General features: G+C 36.5%; 2 protein-coding genes across 2 annotated transcripts in view; both read right to left on the bottom strand.

The window, feature by feature from the left end:
• Positions 1 to 8,808, bottom strand: part of LOC107721558 (vacuolar protein sorting-associated protein 37B-like) — a 24,560-nt gene extending 15,752 nt beyond the window's left edge. The window contains exons 1-2 of the mRNA XM_016529645.1: positions 8,619 to 8,808; positions 5,160 to 5,331 (exon numbers count right to left, since the gene is read on the bottom strand). Coding sequence (XP_016385131.1) covers positions 5,160 to 5,331; positions 8,619 to 8,723 — 277 coding nt within the window. The 5' untranslated portion in view covers positions 8,724 to 8,808. The remainder of the gene's footprint in view (positions 1 to 5,159; positions 5,332 to 8,618) is intronic.
• A 722-nt stretch (positions 8,809 to 9,530) lies between these two features.
• Positions 9,531 to 12,148, bottom strand: part of LOC107721545 (ATP-binding cassette sub-family B member 9-like) — a 6,846-nt gene continuing 4,228 nt past the window's right edge. The window contains exons 6-11 of the mRNA XM_016529617.1: positions 11,963 to 12,091; positions 11,686 to 11,874; positions 10,979 to 11,152; positions 10,595 to 10,754; positions 9,971 to 10,107; positions 9,531 to 9,873 (exon numbers count right to left, since the gene is read on the bottom strand). Coding sequence (XP_016385103.1) covers positions 9,568 to 9,873; positions 9,971 to 10,107; positions 10,595 to 10,754; positions 10,979 to 11,152; positions 11,686 to 11,874; positions 11,963 to 12,091 — 1,095 coding nt within the window. The 3' untranslated portion in view covers positions 9,531 to 9,567. The remainder of the gene's footprint in view (positions 9,874 to 9,970; positions 10,108 to 10,594; positions 10,755 to 10,978; positions 11,153 to 11,685; positions 11,875 to 11,962; positions 12,092 to 12,148) is intronic.

Here is a 12,148-nt window from a genome sequence, read left to right as displayed (position 1 = left end):
AACATTCTTCAAAATATCTTCTTTTGTGCACAACAGAACAAAGAAACTCATACAGGTTTGGAACAACTTGATGTAAGGAAATGATGACAATTTAAATTTTTTGGCCAAATGAAGCCTTTAAGTTTTCTGTAACATTATGTTCACATATGCAAACGTTGCATTATCTAATTAAATATGCACTCATTTGCATATATTTCCAGAATAATAAACTGAACATTGCATAAAGCCTGGTCCAATTTTTTTTTTACATATTAGAGTTAAAGGCTTTTACTGAGGGGATCTCTCTTTTAATCGCTCCATAAATCACAAAATACCGCCAGAAAAAAACCACCATATTTAGAGGTTACAGTGGGTACGGAAAGTATTCAGACCCCCTTAAATTTTTCACTCTTTGTTGTATTGCAGCCATTTGCTAAAATCATTTAAGTTAATTTTTTTTCCTCATTAATGTACACATAGCACCCCATATTGACAGAAAAACACAGATTTGTTGACATTTTTGCAGATTTATTAAAAAAGAAAAACTGAAATATCACATGGTCCTAAGTATTCAGACCCTTTGCTGTGACACTCATATATTTAACTCAGGTGCTGTCCATTTGTTCTGATCATCCTTGAGATGGTTCTACACCTTCATTTGAGTCCAGCTGTGTTTGATTATACTGATTGGACTTGATTAGGAAAGCCACACACCTGTCTATATAAGACCTTACAGCTCACAGTGCATGTCAGAGCAAATGAGAATCATGAGGTCAAAGGAATTGCCTGAAGAGCTCAGAGACAGAATTGTGGCAAGGCACAGATCTGGCCAAGGTTACAAAAAAATTTCTGTTGCACTTAAGGTTCCTAAGAGCACAGTGGCCTCCATAATCCTTAAATGGAAGACGTTTGGGATGACCAGAACCCTTCCTAGAGCTGGCCGTCTGGCCAAACTGAGCTATCGGGGGAGAAGAGCCTTGGTGAGAGAGGTAAAGAAGAACCCAAAGATCACTGTGGCTGAGCTCCAGAGATGCAGTCGGGAGATGGGAGAAAGTTGTAGAAAGTCAACCATCACTGCAGCCCTCCACCAGTCGGGGCTTTATGGCAGAGTGGCCCGACGGAAGCCTCTCCTCAGTTCAAGACACATGAAAGCCCGCATGGAGTTTGCTAAAAAAACACCTGAAGGACTCCAAGATGGTGAGAAATAAGATTCTCTGGTCTGATGAGACCAAGATAGAACTTTTTGGCCTTAATTCTAAGTGGTATGTGTGGAGAAAACCAGGCACCTGTCCAATACAGTCCCAACAGTGAAGCATGGTGGTGGCAGCATCATGCTGTGGGGGTGTTTTTCAGCTGCAGGGACAGGACGACTGGTTGCAATCGAGGGAAAGATGAATGCGGCCAAGTACAGGGATATCCTGGACTAAAACCTTCTCCAGAGTGCTCAGGACCTCAGACTGGAACTAAGGTTTACCTTCCAACAAGACAATGACCCTAAGCACACAGCTAAAATAACGAAGGAGTGGCTTCACAACGACTCTGTGACTGTTCTTGAATGGCCCAGCCAGATCCCTGACTTAAACCCAATTGAGCATCTCTGGAGAGACCTAAAAATGGCTGTCCACCAACGTTTACCATCCAACCTGACAGAACTGGAGAGGATCTGCAAGGAGGAATGGCAGAGGATCGCCAAATCCAGGTGTGAAAAACTTGTTGGATCTTTCCCAAAAAGACTCATGGCTGTATTAGATCAAATGGGTGCTTCTACTAAATACTGAGCAGAGGGTCTGAATACTTAGGACCATGTTATATTTCAGTTTTTCTTTTTTAATAAATCTGCAAAGATGTCAACAATTCTGTGTTTTTCTGTCAATATGGGGTGCTGTGTGTACATTAATGAGGAAAAAAAATTAACTTAAATGATTTTAGCAAATGGCTGCAATATAACAAAGAGTGAAAAATTTAAGGGGGTCTGAATACTTTCCGTACCCACTGTATATGGATTTTGACATAGATTACCATTTAAAAGTTTTTGATCAGTAAGATATTTTTTTGAAAGAATTTAACACCTTCATTCACCAAGGACGCATTACATTGATCAAAAATAACAGTTAAGACTTTTACATTTTTACAAAAAAAATTATATTCCAAATAAATGCTACTCTTTGAAAATCTTGAAAAAAACCTGTCACGGTTTCCACCAAAAAATATTTTCACATAAATGTTTTCAACATTGCTATAATAAAAATAATTAAAAAAAAAAAAGTTTCTTGAACACCAAACAGCATATTAGAATGATTTCTGAAAGATCATGTGACACTGAAGAGCTTTGGCATCACAGGAATAAATTACATTAAAAAAAATATATATATATATATATTAATACTATTTCACAATATTTCTGATTTTACTGTATTTTTGATCAAATAAATGCACACTTGATGAACATAAGAGACTTCTAAGTGTAACTCTACGTATAAACTAAATATTTACGGAAGCGTCTGGTCAGGAGTAACGGTTGGAATAAAATAGCAGACTGAGTGAACTGCATCAATATGCTCTTCTTTTACCCGACAACCTTCAATCCTTTAGGCATATATGATGCTGCTGACATTTACACTCATGTACATATTAAGAGAGAGAACAATATGTGTTTCTTTTTTAGTGCGTCTTCAACACCCCATCCCATAGCGCGCCTCTGTACGCTTCCGGTCCATGTTGCGCATGTCAGATGAAATAATAAATAATTGGCATTTCTTATGCTTTTTTTTTGTTTCAGTATTTATTGATCCTTATTTATTTAAATTACAGTTTCTGAATGTTATTTACATATAAAAATAGCTTACATATAAACTAATGTTATTAATGTATCGTTTTTAATGGAAACTTGTTTATATTTTTACCGTTAGTATACGTGAGGCAAAAAAAGTTAGAATGAAGGATAAATTTAAATTCATAGCATTTAAACAAGTTCTGCTGATTCGGATGATTTAGGGTAAACGTCATATTATGCGACTACTTTACTACTTTATTACTTTACGGAGAGTTTACGAACTACTTGCTACGTCCTGCCTTACGAACAACTAGTGCAACCAAATAACGTATAGATTTAGTTACAAACTAGCTAGTAGTTACTAAGCCTCTGGTGTGGACTTAACGTTCTAATTTAAGTAAGAACTTACGACATGTGACACTGAAGAGCTTTGGCATCACAGGAATAAATTACATTAAAAAAAATATATATATATATATATTAATACTATTTCACAATATTTCTGATTTTACTGTATTTTTGATCAAATAAATGCACACTTGATGAACATAAGAGACTTCTAAGAAAAAAATCATACTGACCCCAAACTTTGAACGGTAGTGTAAATTAATAGACAATCAAAAAAATGTCAGAAAGAGAATTTGTGTCATACCTTGTGAAAAACAAAAAACAATGTCACAATAACAAGTACATATCACTAGACAAGTAGAGTAAATATTTTCACTTGACAGTTGTTAAAATTTCTCTCAGCATCATGCTGCAGCTCCAGGTGACAGAGTAAACTGTCAGGTACATTTCAAGATAAGCGTAAATAACATGGTATGTGGGCAGTGGAAAGTGAAGGTTAAATCTATAACTCATGTACATTACTTTCCAAACTACGACAGAGCAGCATATACGGGGTTTTTCCTGGCTCAAAATGAGGCGGAGGTGGTACTATCCTGATCATGTGCACACATTATACCCACCGTTCAACTGGCTGAAACAAACACTTTTTACACGCAGTGTGTGTGTTAGGTGTTCTAATTATTAGATGATTGAAGAAAATGACAATTATCAAGTTAAATTTTACCAAAACAAACCTGTTCATCATTAAATTAAATACAACAAAAGAGCTAAAAGAGGTCCTTTTGCAGTGTAGGTGAACAAACAACATGAAATTGAAAATATTTTTCCAGTCCTTATAGTCTCCTGGTCCACAAATCATTTTGTTCCAAAATACATTCATCCACTTATTATAAAGAGTCTTTCTAGAAAACAAAAATGTTCTTATAACCTTATGTAAATTATTTTGACTGAATACATCATGAAATTTAATTCTCTAGTGTGGACTTAACGTTCTAATTTAAGTAAGAACTTACGAATGGCTGGTGCAACCCTACCCTGATCACCGTCGGGGGATATTCTGCGATAACAGCCGGCTGGATCTACATTATCCCTTACTTAAACTAAAATTACAAATAGTCACATTTTATCAATATTATGCATCCTTTCTGAAAAAAAAGACACAATTTTTATGGTATTAAAAAAAACTTACTGATGCTACACTTAAACAAAAGTGTACATACAAGGAGGGATTGCAAAACTAGACTAATGACACTTCAGAAAACTTAAAATGGCACAAACGCTCATAAAACAAATCATCACATTTTATATACAATGAATACTGATTTAATCACCTAGTCCTGTTCTACAGCACAGATCAAATACAAGATCCAGCTCAGAGGGAGTGGGAGACAGCAAGGCTTCCAACACGTACTTCAGTTCTAGTATACACCATAAGTCAAAGCCTAAGCCAGATGACACTGAGTGTACAGATGGTAAAATGAAAAAAGTGTTAGTCCGCTGTTTGGAATCAGCTTCCAGGCAACCGCCGCGTCACAAAGGGTAATCAGTGTCAGCGTTTTATTCATGATATCAGCACACACACAATGCAGAGAGGCATGGAGGGACGCTGAATACCGTTCCCTGCTCTCTTTAAAGTCACAGATCCTTTTCAGCTCTGACAGTCATCTGCTATCATTTAGTTCTGCCTTCTGTTTCCATGAAGAGAGAGAGAGAGACATATAGGGGGAAGTGGTGCACAAAGCCTAAGAGTTTGTGAAAATTACACGTAAAACCTGAAAAACAGGCCCTTCAGAGAGTTATCTTATAGCTGAAAAAGATTACTAAGTTCACACACCACAACAACATAAACATGTTAAAGCCTATAGGGACCCTTCACACATTTGCATTGCTTCCACTGCAGCTTTTCAAAGTTACATATGGTAGAAATAGTCCCAGGCACATAAATAAAGGACATAACAAGTTTGTAAGAGTTATTGTAAGGGACATATGCTACACAGAAAGGCAGAGAAACAAAGGAAATTACATTTTAATCCCAGTATTAAGTAAGTAAGTATTTTACCTAGAGTGGACTTGCGCAGTTGATAGGCCTCAAACAGCTCCTGTAGGCTCCGGTACCGCCTGGTCAGTTCATTCTTTTGGTGGTCAAGTCTGGGTTGGAGTTTAAGGTTCTGCTCAGCAAGATGACGGTTACTAGCCAGGGTCATCTCCTTGTTCTGCTGTAGTCCTTTAATCTGAGAACACACAAGGAAATTGTTAACTCAATAAACAGGAAATTTAATTGCAGCAGGGTAACAGGTGCATTAGAGCTAACATTAGCATCAAGCTACATAATACTATTTACAAAATTAATAGTACGCTTTACTCAAGTCTCACTTCAAACCACCATTGAGTGTTTGTAACAAATTCCGAATGCGATCTAATGTAGATTTTGGTCATATCCACCTTATTTTTCAACGCGGAAGTAAGCCATTTTCTGTGAATGTGCAAGACTTCTGGTTCATTAGCCGCTGTAGGGGAATAACAAAGGGCAGTAAACCGATTGCACTACAAACGTGTGTTCATAGTTAAGATAATACATTAAAATAATATGGTAAGACACACCAGTTTGCAATGTCAAGCAGCAAAACAAGCTGTTTTGTACAGCTAAAAATAGCTGGAAGTGGATGACACCGGAAGCCAGACCCATTAAATTTACAAAAGGCCGCAGCCGCTCTTACAGGAAGAATAAGGTGGATAATGTTGTTGAAATAAGTTATTTGTAGCCTTTTACACTAAGCTAATTGCTACACCAGCTTATGTAGGAAAAAAACTGATATATGTTTGTGGGGCCCATTTCTAAAGTTTTCAAATGTCAAAATAACTAGGCTTTGTAAACCCTATATCAAAGATGAAATGATCATCAGCAATTGCTGGCACTGGACTTTTCCCTCATATCATTACAAAAGTTAAAAGCATTCAATCCAAAAACACCAGAGGACCAAAAAGATGCATAAACCCAAAGACCGCACTCATATGTAATCATTCATTTAAATCCAAAACTACAACCATTAATAGGGAGTTGGTCCTCCCTTTGCAGCTATAAAAACTCCCACTTGCTGGTAGATTTTCCAGTAGATGTTGAAACAAGGATGGAGGGATTTTCTCCCACTGAGACACAAGAGCATCAGTGAAGTCAGGCGCCGATGGTAGGCGATGGGTTCCGGTTCACAGTTCAATTCATCCCAAAGGTGTTCAAAGAGACATGGTAATCTTTTAGGGCAGTTCAGTCATAGTCGAATACATGGTGGGGATTCTTCAAGTCGAAAAAGTTAAGACCAACTGTTCTATACAAATCACAGAAATTAGACATTTGACAACAAACCTAATTGTTTATATGGATATAAAAAAAATTCACCATTGAGAATCAGTTAAGAGGCTTAAAACTAGTTATACCCAAATTGATTTGAATCAGCTGGCCTTTGATATATAGGTCACTCCACCTTAAGCCTCTCCTTGTACCGGATGATCACTGCTGCAGCAGAGGCATGTTACAGCCCCAAAGAAGGGATTATTAATAATCAGAGGGGTCGATGTTAAAGGTTTCAGGCTGTGCTGTACACAACGCAGAGACACACACAAAAAAAAACATACGTTGCAACATGCCACCTCTAGTGACTCAATAACCTATGACTGCCATGAGGAACACTGAACAGTATTTAATTGTCCTCCCTTTTCAACAGGTGCACTTCTGCAGTTTCAGTTTAGAGATCATGTGTCAGAGTGCATAACAGAAAGAGGTGAGAGATTTCACATGTTTCTCAAACACCTGCCTATGTCAGCTGGCAGGTCAGGAAGCATTTGTTCTTCTGAGCTTTTACACGGCCTGTGCCGGGATGTCCTACGTATTAAATCAAATTAATACCCAAACAAGCACTCAAAATATACAAATCAGTGTCTAACACAAAGAAAGCTGAAATCACCAGTCATATCACATTAACGTTGACAGGCAATACTGAATCCAGTTCTCTTGGTAATACACCAACTCTTGCTTGCGAAAAGCAAATCATTGCTCATCACTGATTACACAAGGCTAGTTCTCTCCAAATCTGACTAAAAAGGATAGGTCTATTCATCATATAACATTCACATCGCTTTCTAAAAGACATGTAGACCAGTGAACGGGTCCGCAACCATTGTTTTATGTGGCAGATAATTACGGTCTACATATGAAATGTTACTATATATATATATGGCTTCTGGAGCACCATTCCAGCACTAACCCATTTCTTTCTCATTAACCATTTCTGTCAGTTACCAATTTCAGTGAAAGCCAATATTTAAGAATGCGTACATTTAAGAAAGATGTTTATTTAAACAGCAGTTAAGAAAATTCCTTCTAAATAAATTATTTGGCCTGGAAAAGAAACATCACTTTTTATAGCACTAAATTATAATACTGCCAGATCAAACATGCTCCCATGACACATACCGATTCAAGGCTGACATCTTTCAATGAATTTGGAGGTCAAATCAACTCAAAACTGTGAACATGCCCAGAATACTATCTAATTGACGATATGCAAACACAACTGAGCAAACTTTGAACTTACACAGTAAGTCAGAAGGGTACTGATATTGTGTGCATTGGCAAAGCTCAGTATGTTGTCTCATGAGATGTGAATATGTTTATGGTTATGCATCAGCAATTATAATTCATATGAAACTTTGATCAAAAATCAAATTACCTCTTAATCAACTGTCAATATGCTGTTTTAATAAAAAATAAAATTAATACATTATGCTCCTGAAATACTAGTGTTATAATCAATAAAAACAACAAAAAAAATTATATGTTTATTTTTAAATTAAAAATATACAATGCAAATAATCAATAAATGTTTCCGGAAAATATTGCTAGTGCTTGGCATCATAAAAACTAGTATAAAAAGTCTCTGATTGCCAAGGTTTCCTTAAAGACATGACAGCGACATATGTTTTCATAAAAGTAACAAAAAGTGAAGCTCTGCAAAAAAATTACTCACTAATAAAAATATAATTTACACAAGACCAACGTCAGTAATAATTTCTGCAAAAGAGGATCACGAGAAAATGGCTTGCATCACTGAAGGGTGAAATACAAACACAACAGACTCTACAGGACAAATGCATATTCTCACAACTCATGGGCATTATTAGATAAGGCTGGTCGAGCAGTTTCTGCTTCAGTGATAAGGTAACTTTGGCTTAAGTAACTGAAAATATGTTGTTCAACCAATGACATCATAACACTTAACGCTAGTCATATTCCGCGAGACGTCAAAAACAAACCAAACTGAAGTCACGCGCAGAAACGTTCAAATTTAAACAGTTCCCAATAAAATGTAATGACGTCGTAATTTTAAAACAAGCCATTAAAAAATATATTTATATAAAAATAAACACGACCTACATCTGTATAAAATGGTGCTTTTTCAAATACAAATCAACTCGCCACGGTAACTTCGCGACGCTCTTCACGAGAAAAAGTAACTTACGTTACCTCTTCCGAGTCGTCGATAAATTTGTTGAGTTTTTCGTCATCTTCGAGCAGTTCGTTTAACTGAGTTAAAGTGTAAGAACTCAACTTATTCACAAAGCCAGCCATGTCTGGCACAGCGGTGTCTTTCACACTTCGAACTCTGTGGATCGCGGTCGGTCTGACTCTGGGCAAAGCTGTTATTATTTTCAGCCGGAAGACGACAGGAGGAGATGCGTGACGTCAACCGGCACATCTCCGTAAGGTCTCTTTAATTTGATGCTCACAAACTTTCTCCAAAATGATACATTTCTTATGTCTTTCAAAATGTGTAAAACATACGTTTGTGCGTTACACTGCATAAACTGATAACATACTTTTTTTTTTGTAATAAATCTTTTAATTGCAAAAAAATTGCAATCTTCAGTGGTGTTATTGTTAACTAAAAATATATCATAAAATTATACAGATGAAAGAAAACATTAAACAAAAATTAGAAATTAGAAAACAGAAATAAAATCAGTTTAAATACTAAAAATACAAAAAAAGGATAAAAATAGAATTTAAAAAAACTGTCAAAATCACATGACAAAATTCTTTATATTAATAAATACTATAAACTATACATTATTAACTGTATTAGTAGTATATGAGACATTAAAAAAATTTAAACAATTATTTAATTGTCCATCAATTCGTTTTTGTTCTTTTTCATAAATAAGTTTAATATGTTTGTACTATTTAAGATATTTAGATTTGAAACAAATAATACAGTACATCAAGTATATAAAGTATATATTGCTTAAAGCTTTATTCAAGGCAGTACCCCTGTCTAGTAAACACACTGTTTAACATGCAAAACATGTGATACATCCCAAGATAAGAATAAATAAAATATTTTCAAAAAATCAACCTAGGATGAAGGCCTCTATACAATCAAGTGAAGCACATTTCAACTCTTCTTAGTAGTGTCTTAGTAGTGTGCTTCATGCTCAGTGTCGCTACAGTCCTCTGCACTCTCCTTATCTCCTTCCTTCAGCTCCCATGGTGGGGCTGGTGATGGGTGGTGAACATCTGCATCTATTTCAGTCCCCATCTGCCTCTGCACCAGCTTACAGTAGAGGCCTCCCCTGGCCATGAGTTCTGCATGTGGGCCCTGCTCCACCACACAGCCTTTGTCGATCACTAGGATGTTGTCTGCTCTTTCCACTGTGCTCAGTCTGTGGGCAATCACTAAAACCGTGCGTTCTCGCATCAAGTTGTTCAGAGCCTGCTGAACCTAAAAACAAAGTAACAACACAAATGAAGTCTAATGCAAGACTGAAAATGAATGTTCACTTAAGCCACAGACTTTCAATGTAATAGTCATCACTTACTATGTATTCGCTTTCTGAATCCAGTGCACTTGTGGCTTCATCCAAAATGAGAATGCAAGGGTTTCTGATGAGAGCCCGAGCAATGGCAACTCTCTGTTTTTGCCCACCAGAAAGCTGAGTGCCCTTCTCTCCAACCCCTACAGCAGACAGAAGACAGAGCAGCAGGATGAATTATCAGCCAAACTCTGTTACAAACTCTTTTTCTGTTTTAGTACACATATCATGTAAAATAAATATAATATTATTAAACAAATAAAAAAAAATATATATAATACATTATAATATAATATAATATAATATAATATAATATAATATAACTCAAATCAACTCAAAGCTGTGAACATGCCTAGAATACTATCTAACTGAACCAAATTGTGGTACAAATAAGTGGAAAAACATCAAATTAAGCTAAATATGTACAGTATATGAATATCTACTGTGGTCATTATGGCAATGCATAAGGCATTAACATCAGAAATGTACATTTCTGAACATGGCTTAAAATTTGAGTGTTTACACATATAATGTAAAATTAATATAATATTAATACATTTAAAATACAAAAATATATAATATAGTATCATTTAATATAAATAAAATATATAATATAATATAATAACAAACCAGTTTCATAGCCTTTGGAGAGGCTGGTTATGAAGTCATGTGCATTGGCATTAATGGCTGCTCTGATGACCGCTTCCATGGGAGCTTCAGGTACACCATAGGATATATTCATCTGAACAGTGCGGGCAAATAGAACAGGCTCCTGACTCACCAGTGCTACCTATTAAAAAACAAAGCACTTACATCTCTGATTTGCTTTTGGTTAGGCCACTTATTTGCATTATCAGCAACTACTGCCCTCTTACGGTCATATAATGTACTACAGGCTACATTGAAAACAATACAAGTACCGATAAAACCAATTCAAATTCTAAAAGTGTATTTACAAAATAATGTATCTTTTCGAAATGCAGTATGACAGATCAGCCTCAGCATATATCCCACCTTAGAGTGATAATATTTGTGGTGGTAGGTTTTCACAGGTCGGCCGTCCACTAGCACTTGGCCTTGCTGAGGGGCATAGAAGTTCTCCAGCAAACACACACAGGAGCTTTTTCCACCACCAGAGGGCCCTACCAGTGCAGTTACTTGCCCTGGGCGAAGACTGAAGGATACATTCTGAGAAGAAAATGTGGGTTTAGTTTCCTTCTTATGTCTAGGAATTCTGTTACTGCTTCACTAGCATATCAGAGAGAAAACAAATAAACGTAGCATTCAAATGCACTTGCAATACACTAACTGCATCGCTACTCCCCACTTACGTCAACCATAGCAACCTAGTTTAAGAATTACACTCAGGGGCACAACTGTCATAAAGTATCTCAATAATTCTGTGGTTCATAGGTTATTTCTACCTGAGGTTAATCCGGTGTTTAAACTTTGTGTTTTTAGCCAAAATCATTAACATTAATCAGCCCTTACACATAAATAGGTGTGATGCAATAGGATTCCAGCAACAAGCGATTTATCTGTGACAGTGTGGCGCAATGTGACATAATCACAGCCAATGAATCAGAACATATCTTATATGGTCAGAAACGAACAACAATTTGGATTTGGAACATTGCATTATGCCTGGCTAGGTTATAGTGTTATACTTTGCTGTAGTCAGTAACCTTCTATCTAAAGTCTGCACCTTCAGTAAAGAATACCTTTAATATATCCATCTCTGGCCGTGTTGGATATGCAAACGTCACATTTTTGAATTCCACCTGCCCTTCTAATGTCTCTGGAGTTTCTTGACCATCAAGGGTATGTTTAGGTTTCCTGTCAATATATTCAAACACTTTCTCTGCAGCGCCAACGCCTTGCATCAGACCTGTGTACACTGACGATATACTCTGTAAAAAGAACAGAGAGTAAGACTTTGGATTTCAGATTCATCATATGAGCATCACGTACACACATATTAAAAGAAAACCACCATACCTCCAGGGCCTCTCCCAGCTCCAGCTCATAGATGATAAAAGAAATAAGGGTACCTCCGCTCATCTGATTTGTCACCACTAGGTGGCCTCCATAAAACAGGATTGCTACTTGCAAGGCCAACTCAGAGACCTATAGATAAAAATGTTACAAGAAATTAGTATCATTGCTCAGACTGACACCGCTGAT

This window comes from Sinocyclocheilus rhinocerous, unplaced genomic scaffold, assembly GCF_001515625.1.
Source record: "Sinocyclocheilus rhinocerous isolate Xijiao unplaced genomic scaffold, SAMN03320098_v1.1 scaffold1626, whole genome shotgun sequence".
NCBI lineage: Eukaryota > Metazoa > Chordata > Actinopteri > Cypriniformes > Cyprinidae > Sinocyclocheilus > Sinocyclocheilus rhinocerous.
Note: the sequence above shows the minus strand (reverse complement) of the source record. Positions and strands in the feature narration are given on the sequence as shown.